Source organism: Capricornis sumatraensis, chromosome 6 (assembly GCF_032405125.1).
Source record: "Capricornis sumatraensis isolate serow.1 chromosome 6, serow.2, whole genome shotgun sequence".
In the NCBI taxonomy this organism is placed as follows: Eukaryota; Metazoa; Chordata; class Mammalia; order Artiodactyla; family Bovidae; genus Capricornis; species Capricornis sumatraensis.
Window position 1 is genome coordinate 112,129,895 of NC_091074.1, and position 21,376 is coordinate 112,151,270.

At 51.2% G+C, this 21,376-nt stretch overlaps 1 protein-coding gene across 1 annotated transcript in view; it reads left to right on the top strand.

Annotated features, from left to right (window-relative positions):
- ZNF618 (zinc finger protein 618) overlaps positions 1 to 21,376 on the top strand; it is a 74,174-nt gene that overhangs the window by 36,594 nt on the left and 16,204 nt on the right. Inside the window, 4 exon segments of the mRNA XM_068973657.1 lie at positions 638 to 727; positions 9,712 to 9,951; positions 13,727 to 13,810; positions 16,834 to 16,911. Coding sequence (XP_068829758.1) covers positions 638 to 727; positions 9,712 to 9,951; positions 13,727 to 13,810; positions 16,834 to 16,911 — 492 coding nt within the window.

Below are 21,376 nucleotides of genomic sequence, written 5' to 3' on the forward strand. Positions count from 1 at the left end.
TTGTATTTGTATTTATCAGTATTTTATAATTTTCCCCCAGTGAACAATATTACATCAGAAATTTTTAAGAAGAAAGAAGTTAGGCAGTGCCAAAAGAGAGGTAAAGATGAAGTCCGGTGGGACCCAAGAGGAAGAGGTGACCCCTTCTGCCAGGGGGTGGGGGGTGTTTGGGGGCAGGGAGCGTCCTGGAGATGAGGGGGCCCCGGTGTGGCCTTTGCAGAGGGCAAGGCTTGAGCAGGGGGTGATGAGGAGGTTAGCACTAGAGGCCAGTCAGTTCGCCACGCGTTTCCTGAGCACCGGCGTCTAGGGGTGAGCAGTGGAAGAGGACAGCGTGTGCCAGGTACTGTTCTAAGCGTGTGACACACAATTTAATCCTCACAGCAACCCTATAAGGTGGGCCTGTCATTACCCCCATTTTACAGATATGAAAACTGAGGTTCAGAGAGGTTGAGAGATTTGCCTAAAGTCACACAGCTTGAAATAGAGGAGTTGGGATTTGAACCCGGGCAGTCTGACTCAGTGGGGCTGCTGATTCTACCTGGTGGTCCCAGAATGAGGAGTTTGGGGGGAGGGAGCACACTGCTGCTTCTGGATGGGAACCAGGCGCCCATTCCCACACTTGTCTCTTCTTGGACAGAAACCGGCAATTACACCTGTGAATTCTGCGGAAAACAGTACAAGTACTACACGCCCTACCAGGAGCACGTGGCCTTACACGCCCCCATCAGTGAGTACCTTCTCTGCTTGGGGGAGGGGTGAGCCAACCACAGGCTGAGGCTCTGGAGTTTTGCCAGGGGAAGGCCAGTCTCTCGGTATCCAGGTCTGACCTGGGGCCAGCTGCCTGTAGGGGCTGGAAAAGTCCCACCCTTAAGCCAGGAAAGCCTGAGACCTCCCCCGAAGGTCTCAGAGGCCTGGGGCCCACGGGGATCTGGGGTTAGGAAGGGTGGGCATCACTTGCCCGAGTCCCTCAGGGGCCGTGTCCTCACCTCTTCTTGTCTGTTGTTGTTGTTGCTAAGTCGTGTCCGACTCTTTGCAACCCCATGAACTGCAGCATGCGTGCTTCCCTGTCCTTCAGTTTCTCCCGGAGTTTGCTCACACTCATGTCCCTTGAGTCAGTGATGCCATCTTCTAAGCACCTGCACGTCATGTGGTTCCTGAGTCCCTACCCCTGAAGCCAGCACCTTCAGTCTGAACCAGTGCAGGGCCTAATGCAGGCTAGAGCATGGTTGGCTAGACGAGACAGCTTTGCCCTTGGAGGTAGGAAGGGTGAGAAGTCAGGAGTGCCAGGCCAGGCCTCAGAAGCCCTGGATATCAGTTCCAGTGGGGTCACAGGCTTGTGTGTGGTCTTGGGCAGGCTCCATCCTGCCTCTGGCCCCCAATATCTCCCTCCTCCTCTGGCCTGGAAGAGAAAGGGTTTTAAGGACCCCTACCACAAGGACATCCTGGCCTTCCATTCCGATTTGCCAGCTTCCTTTCTGGATGTCAGAGGTGCTATATCCTTAGATCCCCAAGTATATGAGCCCTCAGTTCTCAGACAGAGTCCTGACAGGGCGGGGCTTAACCAGAATTGCAGGGCAGTGGGGGGGAATGTCTACGAGGTCTTTGGGAGTATCTCTGCCTTTATTTGTCCCAACAGAGCTGTGGGAATCTCCCTCCACAGTCAGTGGGTGGAAAGATTTAGGTTCAGGAAGGGGGAGGGATTATGCAAGGTCATCAGGGTTCAAGGTGTCTGGAGTGTTGGAGGCCCGACCCTCCTTGAGCCCTGATATTGGTACAGGGACCCTCCTTGAGCCCTGATATTGGTACAGAGACCCTCCTTGAGCCCTGATATTGGTACAGGCACGTGACCCGCTCAGGGCCTTCAGGTGGTCAGGGAGAGATGTTCAGAGCCCCTGAAGGTGGTGGAGCCAGCTTCCCTAAGATTCTTGTCTTGCGTGGCCCCTGACTGCTGCATGACCTTTTGAGTCTGTCACTTCCCTTCTCTGGGCTCAAGTTTCCCTCCTATGGGAGCTCTCAAGGTCTTTTCAGCCCAGGAGTCTGGGTTCAAGTCATCTCTTCCTTATGGAGACCTTCAGGCGGGTGTCTGCAGTGGCCCAACTAGAGGAACATGTCCCACCACCCATGCTAAGGATGTGTGGCTTACCTGGCAAGGTCCTGCGAGTGGGGGAGGGAGGACCCAGTTTCTGCCTGGTGGGCACTGACCCATCCATTTTGCCCATTCGTGTTGCTGCTGCTGAGGCATTAGGGCTGTGGCTTGAGCGCCATCACTCAGAGCCTTCTGAGGTCCCCGCTTTCCATGGGCGGGGAAAGGGTCCACTGCACGTGGACGCCTGCTTACCCGTGCTCTCCAGGGTGTACTTACAGTTACTCACCCAAAGTGCACTCACGGTGCTGTTAGTCACAAAGCCAGCCTGCCACTTGGGTTTCAGCCTTTGGAGGAAACTTTCAGTGCTGTTTCTCCTCTCTTTGCCTCAAATGACTCTTGGAGCAAGTTGAATAAGATCATGGAGTTAATAAGAAGAAGGACTTGGCTTTGAGCCCTGACAAGCGACCTCCAAGCCCATGCTTGTAACTATGAAGTTCTCCTGCATCACATGTCAGGTGGTGCAATGGGAACGGGTACCTCATCTGTCCCCTGATTCTTTTCCCCCTGACATCCAGGTACTTCTCTCCTGAAGGGCTGTCCTCTCTTTCTCCGTTCCTCATTTTGTTCTGTCCATTGTGGACTCTCTTTGTCTTTCTGCATCTGTTTGTTGAATGCATCTCTTTATTGCTGAAGTCTAGAGACTCTGGGATCATCTGTGTTTAAAATACAGAGTGAGAGATTTAGGCTGAATGCAACAGAGGACTGATTCTTAAAGCTGACCAAGAAGTAGCCCTCCCGTGGCCTTTGGATCTAGCGATTTGTATGTCCATAGGTTTTGTGTGGAATTGGGGGCTGTACTTGGTGGTTTCATCCAGGGTAACCAGGGCCAGGCCTTGAGAGCCCCTGGGCCTGATGAGGGCATCCAGAGGGACATAGGCTGACTGTGGGTGGAAGAAGATTCATACATGTTGTTGTTACATCAGTTCTTTTTTTTTTTAAACTTGTTAGCAATATTCTGTTGCATGAAAATACTAGTTTGTTTAGCCATTTGCTTGTTCATTTGAGTTGTTTCCAGCTTTAGACTATTACGAATAAAGCTGCTATGGAAATGGTTGTATCAGGCTTTCTGTGGACATATGTGTTCATTTCTCTTGGATAAATTCCAATGAGTAGAATTGACAGGTCATAGGGGAGAGCGTGTTTACCTTTTTAAAAACTGACAAACCACTTCCCAAGATGACTATAGCACCTTAGACTCCCACCAGCCGCATGGGAGTTCCACTTGCTACGAATTCTTGCCAACATTTGGTGGTAGGAAGCAATTTAATTCGAGCTAGTCTGGTGAGTGTGTAGTGGTATTTCACTGTGGTGTTAATTTGTGTTTTCTTGATGACTAATGATGTTGAGCGCTTTTTCCTTTGCTTGTTGGCCATTTGTATATTTTACTTTGGGAACTGTTGCAGTCTTTTGACCATTTTTTTGGTTGGGTTGTTTTTATTGTTAAATTGTGCCAGTTCTCTTTTTTTTGCCATGCCACACACTCCATGGCATGTGAGATCTTAGTTTCCCTGAGGGATTGAACCCACGCCCCCTGCATTGGAAGCTGGGAGTCTTAACTATTGGACCAGCAAGGAGGTCCCTAGGAGCTCTTTATATATTCTAGATCCAGGTTCTTTATCATATATATATGTATGTATATTTTGTTGTTCCGTCACTCAGTTGTGTCTGAGTCTGTGACCCATGGACTGCAGCATGCCAGGTTTCCCTGCCCTTCACCATCTCCTGGAACTTGCTAAAACTCATGTCCATTGGGTCAGTGATGCCATCCAACCATCTCGTCCTCTGTCATCTCCTTCTCCTTCCACCTTCAATCTTTCCCAGCATCAGGGTCTTTTCCAATGAGTCAGCTCTTTGCATCAGGTGGCCAGAGTATTGGAGTTTCAGTTTCAGCATCAGTCCTTCCAATGAACATTCAGGACTGATCTCCTTTAGAATGGACTGGTTGGATCTCCTTGCAGTCCAAGGGACTCTGAAGAGTCTTCTCCAACACCACAGTTCAAAAGCATCAATTCTTTGGCTCTCAGCCTTCTTTATGTTCCAGCTCTCAAACATCCATACATGACCAGTGGTAAAGCTGAAGCTTTGAATATGTATATAAAAAGAACATTTTCTGTTAGTCTTCGGTGTGACTGTTGATTTTCATTCAGTATCTTTTGATGAGCAGCTGTTTTTCATTTTTAACGATCTAATTTATCAAGTTTTTATGACTAGTGTTTTCTCAGTTCTACTCAGGATATCCTTGTCTACCTTTAGATATTCTCCTTTATTATATTTTAGAAGCTTTCTACTATCAACTTCTGCATTTTAGTCTCTGATCCATTTCAAGTTAATTTTTGTGCATGATGAGAAGTGTGATTTGAGATTCACTTTGTACCATATGGATACCTGGTTGTTTCAACACCATTTGTTGAAAAGATTGTCCTTTATATATTACATAACATTGGGACCTTTGTTGAAAATCAGTTGAATTCATGAGTAAGTGTGAGTTTATTTCTGTTCCATTGAGCTGTTTGCCTATGTTTATGCCAACATGGTCTTATTTACTGTAAGTCTTAAATCAGGCGTTTCCAGTTTTTCAACTTTGTGTATTTTTAAGAAACAAGGAACTTTGCCTTGCAATATAAATATTAGTCTTCTTGCCAATTGCTACAACAAAATTACATCTTGGATTTTGTTTAGGATTACACTGAATCTATGGACCAATCTGGGGAGAATAGACCTCATAATATTTGATCTTCCAATTCATGAACATAGTATGTCTCTTCATTGGTTTAGGTCTGTTTAAATTTCTCTTAGCAATAATTTATATTTTCAGAGTAGAGGTCTTGCACATATTTCCTTAAATTATATCTAAGTTTTTTACGGTTTTTTTCTGTGCTTCTGTGTTTTTTTTTAGTTTTTGTTGCTATTACATACAAACAATTAATTTTTATGTATTGAATTTGTATCCTACAATTTTGTTAACTTCACCTATTAGTTCTGTTAGCTTTTTTGTAAATTTCTTGAAATTTTTCTTGTACATACTCATGTCATCTACTAATAAAGACTGCTTTACATCCTTTTTTCTGATCTGTATTCCTTTTATCTTTCCTGTTGTGCTGATTAGGACCTCCCAGTTAGATGCTGAATAAATGAAATGAGTGGATGGTTCCTAATCATAGGGTTCAGGTTTTCATCATTAAATTTGATCATTTTCATCATTAAGCCTTGTATTAGCTGAAATAGGTTTTCATTGATACCTCTTTATCTGTTGAGAAAGTTACCTTCTATTTCTAGTTTATGAAAGTTTTTGTCATAAATTGGTGTAACGTGTTTTTTCTGCATCTGTTGAGCTGATCCTATAATTCTTATCTTTTATTCTGATAATGTGGTGAATTACATGGATTGATTTTTTTTTAAGTTATCATGCCTGTTCTTTACTAAAACACGTTGATTATCAGCAAACCGTAAAATGAACTAAAAAACGTTACAGAATTGGAATGCTTCTTCTCCAGAAGAATGACTTCTTTTTTTAAGCTTCTTTTTCTTGGAAAGACGTCTAAATTACTTTGAGACCTAGGGTAGTTTATGGAGTTAATCTGTTATCAAGCATGTGTTTTCTGATTACTTCTATCTAAAATTCCCTAGGGTTTTACCTGGGCTTTTAATATCATTTCCAAAACTGACCCTTCAACAGTGGGAAACTACAGTCCTTGGATTAGGAGAGTGCCCCAGATTCAGTCATTGGTCCGTTAGTCATGGTCATAATCAAGAAAATAAATATTTCTGGTGTTTTTAAGATACCAGAAGTATTAATATGTCATCATCCAATAAAGTACCTTATTTAAAGTAAATAATTTGTCCTGTGTATGCATCCGTGAAACCATCACCACAATCAAGATAGTGGGCATGCCCATCACCCCCAGAAGTTTCCTCGTGCCCTCTCCTCTCTTTCTGGGCGAGCACTGCTCCGCTTCCTGTTACTACAGATAAGTTCACGCATGTTCTGCGGTGGTGGTTTAGTCACTCAGTCGTGTCCAACTCTTGCAACCCCGTGGGCTATTGCCTGTCCATGGAATTTTTCCAGGCGAGAATACTGGAGTGGTTGCCAGTTCCTTCCAGGGGATCTTCCCGACCCCTTGCCTCTCACATCTCCTGCATTGCAGGCAGATGTTTTTACCCGCAGAGCCACCAGGGAAGAAGGCCCATAACATTTTCTAGAATCTTGCAAATACGGAATCTTATCTACTACGTGCGATGGGGTCTGGCTTCTTTTGTTTAAAGATTCATCCATATTTAAATGTGTCAGTTCATCCCTTTTGATTGAGGAATAGTAGTGCTCCATTGTCTGCATACGGATACCACATTTCCTTCATCTGTTTACTTATGGATTGACACTTAGCTTGTTTCCAGTTTGGAGCTAATATAATTAAAGCTGCTGTGAATGTGTCTTACTATGGACAAATGCTTTCATTTCTCTTGTATAAGTACCTAGTCTGGATCATATGATAGGTGTCTGTTTAATTTTTAAGAAACAGTCAGACACTATGCTATTTTACATTTCAACCAGCAGTGTTTTCACTTTTCTTATAATCAGTTCAGTGCAGTATCTAAGTCATGTCCAGCTGTGACCCTGTGGGCTGCAGGACGCTAGGCTTCCCTGTCCATCACCAACTCCCAGAGCTTGCTCAAACTCATGTCCATTGAGTTGGCGATACCATCCAACCATCTCATCTTATCATTCTTGTAATGTCGTTGTCTGGATTGGGTTTTAGAGTAATGCTGGCCTCATAAAGTGAGTTGGGAAGAGTGTGCCCTGAGTATAGTGTCAATTAGGTTTAGTTGGTTAATAATGTTGTTCAAATCTCTTATTTTGACACTTCCTGTGTGTCTTTTGGGCACTTCCTGCGCGTCAGGGAATGAGCCCTGGTTGGGCCAAACTGGCAGAGTCCCTCCCTCACAGAACATACAGGATAATGGGGAAAAAGGCATTGGTTGAAAGATCACACCAAAGGAGAGGGGACTGAAAGATACATGACCAAGCAGGGCATCAGGGAGGGCTTCCGACGGAAGTGATGTTTAGGTGGAGCTATGTAGGACCTAACGCAGTGGTCCAGGCAGAAATGAGGGAAGAACATTCTAGGCATAGGGAACGGCATGAGCAAAGGCCATGAAGCTTGGAAGACTGAGGGGGCAGGAGGTGGGCAGGCCCCAGGCCAAAGCAAGCAGGTGTTGCCCTAGGGTTCATTGTAGCAAGTGTTTCTGGGTGTTCTGAGCTCCCTGCCACAGGGAAGCAGGGACGCTCGCACGTGGATGCCGGGATTTTGACAGCAGGATCGAAGACCATGAGATCTGATCCAGAGGGTCTCCTAGAAACCATTCTGCATTTGGAGATGAGGCCTGAGGGAGGAAGCAGTGTGCTCTGCTCTTTGCTCAAGAATTCTCTGTCCCTTGCGCAAAGGTGCCCAGAGTATGTGTTAGTGCCTAAGGGGACCACGTCGTCTTGCACAAAGGCTTCTGTGGGAAGCTGGCAGCATTGGGCCCCATCCCATCCTGGCCCCGACTTTCTATGTGACCGTAAACTTATTAACCATTCTGGGCCTTGATTTCTTTAATCCTAAAAAAATACCATTAATACCTATTTACATTTGAAGAATAGTTTATTCAAGGTGCTTCTGTGACTTGTGTGGATTCCTGTAAAATCCCCGTGAGGTTGGTAATGCAGAAATGGGTGTCCCGCTTTTATCGGCGGAGTTGAGGTGGGGAAACTGAGGCCAAAACCATGGAGGCCAGAGATGACTGACCTGGAATTCAGAGGTGGGCTGGGCTCACAGCACACTCAGTGCTGGTTCCATTACAGCGAACCACGAGCTGTGGTCCCCAAACTGTGCTTCAGGGAGATGGGGGAGAAATCAGAGATGGGACACTGGACATCTCCCTCAAGCTTTGATGTGTAGATTTATTCTGTGGCCAAAAAAAAGAAAAAAGAAAATTGGAAAGTGTGAGATGAGCCACCTTCCGGTTGGATTCAGGGCCTTCAAGTTCCTTTTCTCTGGAAGGAAAGGAGAGGGAAAGAGGGGACCTATGTAGGTATCCTTCCCCACTTGCCCCTCTCCAGGTCCTGATTGAGAAAGTAAGAATCCAGAACGTGGGGCAGGGACTTGGGGAGGGAGTAGTGGGGGACAGCCGTGTTCTCTGCAGTCTGAGCCTGGGGGCTTTCTTTCCAAGTTCAGGGGGGCAGGTGAGTTCTTGCTTAGGGGTCATGACTGAAGGACTCTGCACCCGCAGCTCTTGGCATCTGGCCACTGCTGTGTTGGGAAGGCAGTGACTCCTCAAAGGGACGGGGGGCAGCCTGAGTCCTGTGAGCCCACCTCAGGGCCTGTGCGACCTTGAACCCAGCCCTGCCTCCTGCTTCTCCGGGCCTGCGCTTCCCCTTCGGCCAGGGATGGGCAGAGGTGGAGGAACAGAGCGCACCCATTTGCTCTTTGGCAGTGAAAGTGGCAAGCACAGCATCTGTGCCCAGGATGGGCACTGCCCTGGGAGCAGGGGTAAGGAGGCCTTGGCAGGCTACAGGGCAGGGTCCTTCTCAGGTCCCAGCCAGGCTCTGTGGCAAGATGGTGCCCTCAAGATGTTCCCACTGCTCTGGGTCCTGTGAGTCCCAGAGCTGACTGACTCTGTCAGTACCAGAGAGGTCCCTTCTCTAGCCGTCTGATCCACTCTCACCCTCAGCAGAGAGTTGCAGGGACCAAAGCCACTGCCTCCCCTCTTGGTTTGAAGGTGGCACTGTGGTCACGATCGGGGCTTGCCAGCACTAGTAACTATGTCTCTGGACCATGTGAAGGAGGCAGACTGCTGCCACCCGAGACCGCCAGAGCTGGAGACCACCTGAGGGTCAGGACCCCCACACACACCTCTGCTCTCAGTAAGCCCAGCTTCTGCAGAGGATGCAAGCCAGGGAGGCAGGGGATATGGGCATCGGTGACACAAGCTGCCCTTGACACCGCCAGGGAGCTGCTGCACTTACGTAGGCATCGGTTGTCGGATTGAGCGCTGTCCCCTGAGAGCACCTGCCCCAGGCAGTGTCCAGGAGCACCACCAGCCCCTTCCCCTGAGGCCACGGGGGACAGCCACCCCCTGCTCGTCCCTTCCCCGAGCCCCGCCCTGCCCCGCCCCAGCCGGCCGGCCCTGCTAGCCCCTGCCTCTCTGTTGTCTGCTTTGTCTTCTGAGCCAGCCTGCCTGAGGAAGAAAAGAGGCTTAGGGACCTACGTTTTAGAAAGTGCATTTGACCCTGGGTTGACTCATCCATACCCCAAGCATGGGTCCCAGGGCGAGTTCTTAGACACTCAGAGCCTGGACTGTTCAAGGGTTATGGGTGACCCACCCTGTGGACTGGTCAGTGGCCTCCAGTTAATGGTGAGTGTGAGCTGGCGATCAGGTTTCGCTCAGGGAGAAGCCAGAGAAGGTTCTAGACTCTCAGACTTTCTTGGGCTCCAGGTGGTAGCCAGAGAGGCGTTTCGACCCTCAAACGTAGGGGTCTGTGGCCCAGCTCCAAGGGCCCTCGGCAACTGAGAGCGTGACCCTCTCAGGTACCGCCCCCGGGTGGGAGCCACCGGACGATCCAGACACAGGCTCTGAGTGTTCGCATCCAGAGGTCTCCCCGTCTCCACGCTTCGTGGCAGCGAAGACCCAGACGAACCAGTCGGGGAAAAAGGCTCCGGCCTCCGTGGTCCGATGCTCCACCCTCTTACACCGCACCCCTCCAGCCACCCAAACCCAGACGTTCCGCACTCCAAACTCGGGATCTCCAGCAAGCAAGGCAACCGCAGGTACCAACGGCCTCTGTTTCCTTCATGTTCCTTCCGCTCCCTGCTCCTCTTCCCCGGCCTGCCACAGCTGTGCCTGCGGTCATTGTTCCCTTGCAAGAGCGAGGGTGGAGGGCCCGTGGCTCTCTGGGACGGATCTGGGTCCCTGGTCTGCCTCCTGCTGGCTCTGTGATTCTAACGAGCCACCTAGCCTCTCTGAGTCTGGGTTTCCTTACCCTAAGTCAGAGGGTTGTACAAGATGGTTTGCAAACTAATTTTTTTAAGCAGGAGAGTGTTTTTTCATAAGTCATGGCCTACGGGGGTTTTAAATTTTTTTTAATTATTTGCTAACATTTAACGTTAGGTGTTCTTGTGAAACTTGACTTCTCGCTGACATGGAAAAGTCAGATCTGGCAGTCCCGGGCTCACTTTCCTGCAGGGCAGCCAGTTGCCTTGAGGCTGAGTCACAGAGCGCATGCTCTCCAGTTTTTCACAGTCCCCACCGCTCCCTCCCGCCTCCCCAGCACAATGGCCAGGCGGCAGGCGCCATTTCTCATTGTGATCACGCTGTTGTCTGTCTCACATCCCGCCCAGTTCATCCATTTACGTCACCTGCCTGGAACCCCCTGGCATGAGTTTGCACCTCCTCCCCCATCTTTCAGAAAACCCAGTCGAAAGACTCATTTCTCCGAAGAGCTGCTCTGCGTGAGGAAAGGTGGTTGACCGGGAGCTCTGTTCTCCTGGCCTCTCTCTCTACCGGGTACTACTCGTGAAACCCCTCTCTGAGCCATAGCCTAGCAGGAAGCCAATGGATGTCTGCTCCGGTGTTGTCTGAGTCTATGCAGGAAGGGCCCAGATTGCAGAAGGGTGAGCAGGCAGTGAATGGCGCACCCCAACCATTTCTTACTAGTCATCAGGGAAAACTGAGGAGACACACTGTGTGCTGAGAACCAGCTAATCGAGAATCCTGATTCATGCCTGGATGGAAGGAGCCTTGGGCCGCCTGCCTGGATATGTGGGATGTAGGGTGGAGTGGTGACATAGCCCTCCTGGGACTACGGGCCTTTCAGGTGTCTTCAGGAGGCCCAAAGTCACCCCTGAAATGTACATGCAAGTAAATGGAGAACTCGCTTACATGAGTCAGGAGCCTGAACCGGAGACAGCCAAGGAATGAGTTGTGCTGCTTTATTCTGGTTCAGAGGGCTAATCAGGAGCAAAGATGTGGTTCTTAAAAACGTACATCTCCACATTGGCAGGCGGGTTCTTTACCACTAGTGCCACCTAGGGAGCCCCACCCCACCCCACCCCCCGCCAGCAAATTTTGAAGCTATGCTTATGTGCTTACATCTCCTGAAAGGAGAGTAAGTAATCAGCCTTGAAGGTTATGGTTTTCAGGTACTGTGTAGAGAAGAGCTGGGGTTTGACAGCAGTAGTCATAAGTGAGTCAAACAGGCTGGTCATCACAGACTTACTCGTGGTAGATACCAGCTCAACTAAGGATCATGGCTTTTATATCTTGCTTTTACTCTTGATCTTGTGGCTGGGAGTTTTTGTACCTGCAATTTCTGCAGAGAACTGCCTATAGGGTTTGTGTGGTTTGTGGCAGCTCTTGGAACCCAGTGTCACCATGGAAGCTTCCAGCGAGCCGTGGGGCTTGCCTCTGGCTGCCTTTACGTGACATACAAGACTCGCGGTGGGTGTCACACCTGGGTTACCAGCTGCACAGGACATGAGCTACAGCCCAGCATGTTGAAGCTACAAGTGACCACTGCAACTCTCATGCTAGAACAAGACAGGCGGCCCCTCCCATGCATGTGTGTGTACCTGTGTGGGGATGTCCCCTGCAAAGGCACTCAGTGGTTTCCAGGCAGAGGTGCCTATAGCAGGAATAGCTGATCAAAATCTGCATTACCAGCTGAGTCATAGGAGATTGATTATAATAGTTTGTAACCTCAGTTGTGCTAAATTCTACCAATATATTGGTCAGACTGCATAAAAATCCTCCACAGATGGGTAACCATTCCCTGCATCCATGAGAAGGTGGAGAAAGGAATTACTCCCCTGGCCCAGACCTTTTTAAAGAGGAAGGCTCTGTCCCAGAAATGAAATCTCCTTATTCTGCCGTTTTCAGGGGTTAGGAACGTAGCCCCAGGACATTGACAGCCTCACTTTCTCTGGGTTCTCACCTGTAAAATGGGAGTGACAACGTGGACCTCACCGAGCTCTTGGGGGGTGAAGGGGGACCATGAACATAGAGCATATGGCTCATAGCAGGTGCTTCATAAATGAGTCCCTCCCCTTTTCCCTAAAGAATTGAGGGGCTTTCTTTGCCAATTTACAGATGGTATCTTGAAGCGGGCAGGTGTGTAGCTCTCGGCCCAGGCATTTTACAGACACATTTGGAAGAGAGGGTCTTGCCTACGATGTTCTTGACAGCCTCTGCAAAAAGGAAGCTGCATCAGAGGGCATTGTCAGGGTCAGGCACAGGGGAATTGAGCGGGGCCTGTAGGAGCCATCTCTGGCTTTCTTTCCCATCACTCCAGTGATTGTCTGGAACACTGGCCCCCGACATTCTGAGCACTTGCCTTCCTGGTATCGGGCAGCTTGGGGACAATGACACTTCCCAAAGTGAGTTCCCAGGATCACCATTTTTGAGAGATACTAAAAAATCTCTTATTTCTACTTTTTTCCTTTATTTTTTTTTTTTGGCTGCATATGGGATCTTAGTTCCCCGACCAGGGGTTGAACCCATGCTCCCTGCATTGGAAGCAAAGACTCCTAGCAATTAGACCACCAGGAAGGTCCCTCATATTTTTTAAATCGGCTTCAGTTGCCAATTATGTTTGAGAAGGTTGGGTTAGACAGAGCTAGACAGGTCTCTCTCTGGTCGAACTTCTCAGAGCCTTTGCTGTCCTCACCCGAGTTGTTGGTCAGATGCTCGTCCCAAACTGACTTGCTCCCAGAAGCCTGTGCCCCCTGGCGCCTCCAGCATCCCCGATGGGCGGCCTGGAAACGCCACGGCCGAACGTCTCAGCGCCTCCTGCGGGTGGGGGATGGGTGCGAGTTGCTGTCCGCCACCTGGTTGGGCCCTCTCTTGACTCCAGCATTCACAGGGAGTTACGGGAGCCTCCCAGGAAGGCGCCCCTTGTCCGTGGGGACACCCCAGAAATCACTCGGGAAGCCAGTCCCTTTCCCTAGGTGAACCCTGACCAGACAGGCCTCACCTGGTCGCTGGCCTCCCCGGTTTGGAGCTGTCCCAGCTCTGCCGGTCACGACTCCTCTGCCACCCAGGGGCCCCAACAGCCATCGGGCCCTCCTGCTCTGCCTGAGCCACTGCCAGAAAGCAGTCTGCCACCCTCCCCGCTCTCTGGTGGGTCCACATCACTTAGATGTCACCTGTGACTCCCCAGGGGCCAGAGACGGGAGACCCTGGCCCATTCGCCATCTGCTCCATCAGCGTTACCTCGTGTGTGTGCCTACATCCCACATACACCCCATGGTGCCTGGACCTCCACCCGCCCTGGGCACTACTGGGGGATCTCCTGGGGTCCCAAGGCAGTGTCAGGCAATTCAGGTGAGCCTGAGAAGCTGGAAGTATGTGGTTTGGGGTTCTGGAGCCCCTCACTGTGCTGGTTCCCAAGCGTAAGGCCTCAGGCACTCACCCAGCCCAGGGGCTGGGGCAGGTCCCACATCCCTGGCTTCCCAGCCGCCCCCTCTCTGGCATGCCCCCTCTCTGGACCTGGTACTGACCAGTCACTGTGGTTTTTTTTTTTCTTGCTCTCTCCCCTCCCCCACCCAGCAGAAAGCGCTTTCAGTCGGCGGGTAGAAGGCAAAGCACAAAACCACTTTGAAGAGACGAATAGCAGTTCCCAAAACTCCAGCGGTGAGTTGGTGAGCGGTGTGCCCCGGGACCGCCGTCCTGAGCTCTGGAGTCTTTGTGATCTGTGCTGGGCTAGGGTGTTGGGAGGAGGGAGGGGGCAGAGAAATAGAAGGCAGCCAGGGTCAGGCAGAAGTGGAGGGTCCCTTTCTTCCAGGCACGTCCCTCTAGGTCCCAGGAGCATCTTGGGGCCTATGGCCCCTCTTTGTCTTTCCATGGAGAGAGAAACTCCCCTGTCTCCACAGCCTGTGACATATTGACTCGGATGGCCCCCTCTGAGCCATTGCTGTGTTTATAGGGTGAGCGTTGCAGCCACTTTTTCCCCAGGAGAAGCAAAGTGGGTACAGTAGACAGGGCTGTGGCCTAAGAGCCAGAGGCCCCATGTTCTGGTCCCTCTGGACCTGGGACCATCCAAAGGTTCCCTTCTAGCCCTCACCAGCCAAGTAGGTGTGCTCGAGGTTCCTGGTGGTGTTTTGGCGCCCCCTGGTGGCTGCCTCTTGCCAGACCCTGACAGAGCCTTAGCACCTTAGAACCGAGCGACCGTAAGGCCACTGTCCCCAGACAGACCTGGGGCCAGCCTGGCGGAGCCATGAGCGATCACAGTCAGCTTCTGTCCGAAAAAGGCACAGCAGGCTGGTCTGCACAGTGCCAGCCAAGGCAGAGTATGAAAAGGATTCTGTTCTGATGCCTCCTTTACACTAAGGTAAGGCATCGCTCCCTTTCTTGCTTGAAGTTCTCACTCCCCAGATTAGTTATTGGCCTGTGTTCAGCTGAGCACAGGCCCTTCTGAGCCCTGGCTGGGTGTGGACAAGTGATGAACGCGACTTGACCGTGAGTCAGAGGCTTTATGAAACACGCAGGAGCCCAGGCCTGCACATGAAGTCTTCCTCACAGTGACTAGAGCTCCAGCTGAGGCTTGACCCCAGCTCCACCATCGACAAGCTGGTGGCTTGAGCTCGCCCCTCGTTTCTCCTCTGCTGTAGAGTGGAAATGGCGCACACGTCCCTGTGGTGGGGGATCATTCAGTGGGGTCCCTGCAGAGATACACATCCACATGGTAGGCTGTTTGGGGGTGTGTGGCGGGGGGTTAAGTAAACCAAGCGATTTCATGAGTCAGTGCCCGAGGCAGGCAGTGAGGTGTGCCTTGGGAGCCCCGAGAATGTGGACACAGTCCTTTAAATTAGAGAGAACATCAGCTGTTCCAGACTGCTTCATCCTTCTGAAAACTGTAATGCCTCTCCGAAAGGTGGGCCTTAAAGAGATGGAGTGACTGGTCCAGGCCATGCAGGGATGAGCAGCAGAGCCGGGACCAAAACCCCAGTCTCCTGCAAGCCTTTGCTGTCAGCCAGCCAGGCTATAGCCGCTGCCTGTCCTTCCATCAGAGTCCATGTTCAGAATTGGGACGCTCCTGCTGGCAGCCACCGTTTATTGAGCGCTTACTGTGTGCCTGGCACCTGTTCCGAGCTGTATGTGTCTCACCTGTTTCCACCCTTGCCACACAGCCAGCGAGGGCCAGTGTTACTGTTATCCCTGCTTCTCGGATGAGGAAATCGAGGCTCAGGAGAGATCGATTGTTGCCCCGGGCCCCTAGCTTGTAAGTGGTGAAGCCAGGATTCCCCGGGGTAGTCTGTCTGCCGCATTCTGCTGTCCCCTGCCCGTGAGGCTCACCTGACGATACAGAGAAGCATGGGGAGCTGCCAGCAGACAGATGGCAGGATGGAGACACACGAAGGGAAAGCGCAGCACTCCCTTGGCTGCCCTGATGTTTGGTATCAAACACGTCCACCCCGGGTGCCCAGACCTAGCAGCCGCCCCAGCTCCCTGTCCTGAGACGGGCAGCCACATGTGGGTGTTTCCTCATGGTGTTCTGTGGGCTCCCTGGGTGAGAGCTGGGGGTGTCCTGGAAGGATGGCCCTGCCCTATCTCGCCCTGTCCATGCCCAGTCCCACCCCAGACACCCGCCTCCCCCTTCTCTGAGAGCCCATCTGGCCCACTGCTGCCCAAGACCAGAAATCGTGACAGTCAGCCCCGAGCACCAGAGCTGGAAGAGACTTAGCTAAACTGTTTCTCTTTTGCAGAAACTGCAAGTCCCCTGATTTCCAACCCTTTCCCTCTCCTACAGAGTAAGTGAGGGTCCCGTCGGGGGGCTGGAGAGGGCCAGACAGGGCAGGGAATGAACTCAGCCCGCCACACACTCCGGACCCCTCCCAGGCAGACCCAGCAGCTGGTGGAAGCAGGGGGCGGCCCAGCCCAGGTGGGTGGAGGAGTGTGGACAGCCTGCCTCTGCCACCCCCAGCCCTGCAGAAACAAGGCCTCCCCTTCCTGCCCACGGGGCTGGCCTCACAACGCCGCTCTCGAGCCCCACCTCCACCGTCCTCCTGCTCTTTTCCTTACTTGTCTTTGCTCTCTTCTCTCTTCCTTCCGCGCCTCGGTGCCGGGCACGCAGAGATGAAAAGATAACAGGCCCTGCACACGAGCTCCTGTTTTTATACGCACTCATCATTCCCACCGTCCCGCCCTCTCCCCTCCTCTTCCCTGTCTCATGCCTGCTTCTCTGGCTCTTCGCTGTTTCTCTGCTTCTCACCCTTGATCTCGTCCCTTCCCTCCTCTGTCCTTCCCTCCACGTCCATCATCTTGTCTTTGGTTCATTCATACCTTTATCCTGTCATCCGCTCAGCAGACTGAGCCGTCTGTGTGCCTCCCCCAGCCGAGAGAGAGAGGTCGGCTGTGGAACCGAGAAGATGCGGTCTCTGCCCTGTGTCGTCCCCAATGCCCAGAACAGTGCCTGGCACACAGTGAGCCCTCGATAAATGCCCCGTGGCTGCACCCGATGGTCTGTTACCTGCCATCTTCCTCTCTCCATCGCTCCTTCCTCCCAAGTCTCTCCCCGACTAGCTAGTGCCAGGGAAGCCCCGAGGGCACCGCCCCCTGTGTGTCTGGGTGCCCAGCTCCAGAGCTGCCCGCGTCCCCGCAGAAAGGTGCTGGGTTTCGTGCAGCCCTTCAGACAGCCGCTCTGTTTCTCCCCGCAGAGCCCTACACGTGCGGTGCCTGTGGGATCCAGTTCCAGTTCTACAACAACCTGCTGGAGCACATGCAGTCTCATGCAGGTAAGGACCCTGCGGCCTCCATCCCCTCCCTTCTTCCCAGATCCTGCAAGGGGCAGGGCCAGCCTGGGGCCACGCCCTCAGGTGACAGTCACAGGACCTGGGAGCTCCGGTCAGTCCTTTGTAACCCAGGGTAGTGTGGAGCTGAAGAAGCTTCCAGAAGCTGTGGCTTCTGCCTGGAGCCTGTATAGGCGATGAACAGACAGAGATGTGGAGGTGTGTGGTTTGAGGTCCAGGGGAGCGGAGGTGGGGAGGGCAGTGGAGAAGCTCAGCCCAGGGCAGCCTGGGGTGAACCCTGTCACTTTCAGGGGAAAACCCTGTCGCACGAAGCAGCTGTCGTCAAACCTGAGGCTGCCTCAGTCACTAGGAGGGCTGGTGGAAGCACGGGTTTCTAGGCTCCTCCCTAAACTTCAGACTCATGGGTCTAAGGTGGGGCCCAGACTTGCATTATTGGCAGGCCCTCACGCCACACACCCCTGGCTTGTCCAGGGGCCATGCTTTGAGAACCGCTGCTATAGAGGTAAAGAATCTGCCTGCAATGCAGGAGACCTAGGTTCAATCCCTGGGTCGGGAAGATCCCCTGGAGAAGGAAATGGCAATTCTCTCCAGTACTCTTCTCTGAAGAAGTCCGTGGACAGAGGAGCCCGGCAGGCTACAGTCCATGGGGTTGCAAAGAGTCGGACATGGCTGATCAACTTTTACTTTCACTTCAGTGGCAAAGCTAGGAGTCTGCTATCTGGACAGTTTGTTTATCAGCTGTTTCTCCATCTGCCCAGCTTACGGTGTCAGCTCCCTCACTAGACCATCCATCCTCCAATTTTAGGTTTTTCTCATAGTAGCACTGATTTTTGATCTAGTCAGGGAGACACTAACAGGTAAGTCCCAAATTCTCCGTGGTTTGACATAACCACTTACTATCTCCGCCCTAGCACAGCCTGATGCAGGTGACCTTCCACGTGGCCACTCGGGGACCCAGACTCCTTCCTTCGTATGTCTCCATCCTCCTCTGGGTCGCAGAGTCCTCTTTCTCTGACTGGCGGGCAGAGAGGGGGGCACCCTTGCCTCTTTATCCTTTAGATCACAAATGACACACAGATGCTCCAGTTCCAGGGGAATTGTGGGAAGCTGCTCAGGGGCAGCCCGACACTCCGCGGAGGGAAACGGGAATGTGAGGGAAGCAGCTCACTGACCCCACCACCCCTCCTTCAGGGTCACGGGAGGTGATGTGAGAAAAGCACTTGGTGGTGGTTCAGTATAGGCCAAATAGAAGCTGACCAGGAAAAAGGTATGACGTAGAGGTGCAGTGTTTGTTAAGCTGCTGTTATTTCTTCTGTTGCTGTTATTGTTAGTTATTGTCTCTCTTAGGGCTTCCCTGAGTGGGAAAGTGGCAAGAGAACCTGCTAGTGGTAAAGAACCCGCCTGCCAGTTCAGGAGACGGAGGAGACACAAGTTCAATCCCTGGGCTGGGAAGATCCCCTGGAGGAGGGCATGGCAACCCACTCCAGTATTCTTGCCTGGAAAATCCCCGTGGACAGGGGAGCCTAGTGGGCCACAGTCCGCAGGGTTGCAAAGAGTCTGACACAACTTAGCACACACGCTCGTCTCGCTTAGGTTTATAAATCTTCCGTATCATCTTCCAGGCTGGGCCTGACTAGCGCAGTGTTACAGGGCTAGATGCTCTTTAGACAGGCACTGTCCTGTCAGTGTGACCTCTCTTCATTTGTTCACTTACTCAGCATATATCTGTTGGGTACCTGCTATATGGTTCAGTTCAGTTCAGTTCAGTAGCTCAGTCGTGTCCAACTCTGCAACCCCATGAACCGCAGCACGCCAGGCCTCCCTGTCCATCACCAACTCCCGGAGTTTACTCAAACTCATGCCCATTGAGTCAGTGATGCCATCCAACCATCTCATCCTCTGTCGTCCACTTCTCCTCCCGCCTTCAACCTTTCCCAGCATCAGGGTCTTTTTCAAATGAGTCAGCTCTTCACATCAGGTGGCCAAAGTATTGGAGTTTCAACTTCAACGTCAGTCCTTCTAATGAATATTCAGGACTTATTTCCTTTAGGATGGGCTGGTTAGATCTCTTTTCAGAGCATCTAGCATCTGCTATGGGCTTCCCTGGTGGCTCAGAGGTTAAAGCATCTGCGTGGAATGCGGGAGACCCGGGTTCAATCCCTGAGTCGGGAAGATCCCCTGGAGAAGGAAATGGCAACCCACTCCAGTACTCTTGCCTGGAGAATCCCATGGAGGGAGGAGCCTGATAGGCTACAGTCTGTGGGGTCGCATCTGCTATACAGTAGGTACCAATTCATATGATTTTAGGTGGAGAGGGGATATTATTTATTTCTATGGGTGTTGATGGGTTAGTTGCCTAGTCGTGTCCAACTGTTTGTGACCCCACGAACTGTAGCTCCTCAGGCTCCTCTATCCATGGGATTCTCCAGGCAAGAATACTGGAGTGGATTGCCAGTCCCGTCTCCAGAGGATCTTCCTGACCCAGGGATCGAACCCAGGTCTCCTGTGTTGCAGGCAGATTCTTTACCATCTGAGCTACAGGGAAGATCTCATTTATTTCTATTGTAGTCATCAAATCAGTGCAAAGCAGGACTGGCTTCCATGACATGTGAGTTCCAGTCCTCTCTAACCCAAGGGTCTCCATACCACATACCGAGCAGGAGACTTTGTCCTCCTCTCTTGAGACTCCATCTCTAAAAGAAGGGCTCACAGATCTCAGCTGCCCTCTTCACACCAAGGTTCCATCTCCGCATGTCTCTCAACTCCAGCTTGCCTTTGCCATCAGCCATCCTGCAGCAGGGAGGGCCTTCACAGCGTTCAGACTTGACCCTGGGCAACCAGTGGCCAAAATTGGAAGGCTGCTGGGAACCCCTGCCTGAGCACAGCATTTGGGTCCCTTGGGCCCAAGACCCCCATGACACAGCCCCTGCTCACTCCTCCCCTGAGGCCCTCTGCCCCGCTGCCACCTCTGGAATGTGCTTAGTCTCTCAGTCCTGTCTGACTCTTTGTGACCCTTTGTGTTATAGCCCGCCAGGCTCCTCTGTCCATGAGTGCGCTCCCACTTTGTCCTCCTGGGGATCTGCCCTAATCAGGGATTGAACCTGCGTCTCCTGCATCTCTTGCACTGCCGGCGGATTCTTTACCGCTAAGCCACCTGGAAAGCCCGCCACCTCTGGAAGCTGAGCTCTAATTAGGGAAGAGTCTGGGTGCCAGGGCTTCTCTGACCCTCAGGCAGTTGGGCGGAGGCCATTAACATGCAAATCAAGGATTCGCCTGTGGGGCCCCGCCTCCCCCAGGCATCCCAACGTGTTTTCCCCAAGAAGAGCTTTGGGCTGCTTTGTTCTGGTTCAGTGCCAGCAGAGAATGCCTCGCCAGCAATCCAGTGCAAAGCCAGGCTGAAGCCCAGCCAGGCTGAGTCGGGATTAAAGGATTGACTCCATAGAGAGAAATTAAGCATCATGATCTGTGCAGTTCACAGTGCTGCTGATAAGGGGGATCAACTTCGAATAACACCAATCTCATTAAGAGGCTGCTGAATGGCATAGAGTAATTCCCACTAATAAACTTCCTTTCTGTGTGGTAGGAAAACCTGCCTGGTCCCTGGTGACAGTTTAGGAGCAGGGTTTGTCAGCAGTGATACTGAAGGTAGCTAACACTTAGTGAGCAATTACTGTGTGTTGGGCCTGGTTATAGCATCAAGGCTCCTCAGTAAGCTGGCTAGCATCATCATCCCCATTATACAGATGAGGAGACTGAGGCTCAGAGAACATAATCGCTGACCCAGAGTTGCATGACTCATTAATCCCTAACATCGTTTGAGTTCTTACATATTAGCTCATTTGATCTTCAGAAGTCCCTCTGAGTTAAGTGTTCCAGTTAGCTCTCCTTTATAGAAGATAGAAGCACATATTGTGGGCAGGAAAGTGTCCATTAAAAAATATTTATCAGGGACTTGCCTAGTGGCCAAGTGGTTTAGAATCCATAATTCCACTTCTGAGGATGCAAGTTTGATCCCTGATTTGGTAACTAAGATCCCCCATGCTGTTCAGCACTGCAAAAAAAAAAAACAAGCACAATTTATCAATAAGAAAATTGTTAGCCCTGTCCAACAGTTAATGATTTAAATAATGATACAATATTTAATAAGCATAAGCTATTCCCATAATGTTTTGCCTCCAGAATGCAATAGGTCATTCCCTCAACTGCTACCAGAAGAGGAGATGCTCTGATTTTTAAAATTTTTCCATCTTGCAGTGCTGTATTGCTTGTTTGTGTTTAGAAGTGAGCATTATGCAGCTCGTTTTAGTATGCTATTGCTATGTTGTTTATTTTTTTTTGTTCTTTTCATAGAATGTGTGAATTATAAGATAAAATGACTAAGTAGCTTGCCCAAGGTTCTGCAAGCACTGAATCAGACTATGATTCTGACCCTCTCGTGAACTCAACAGGC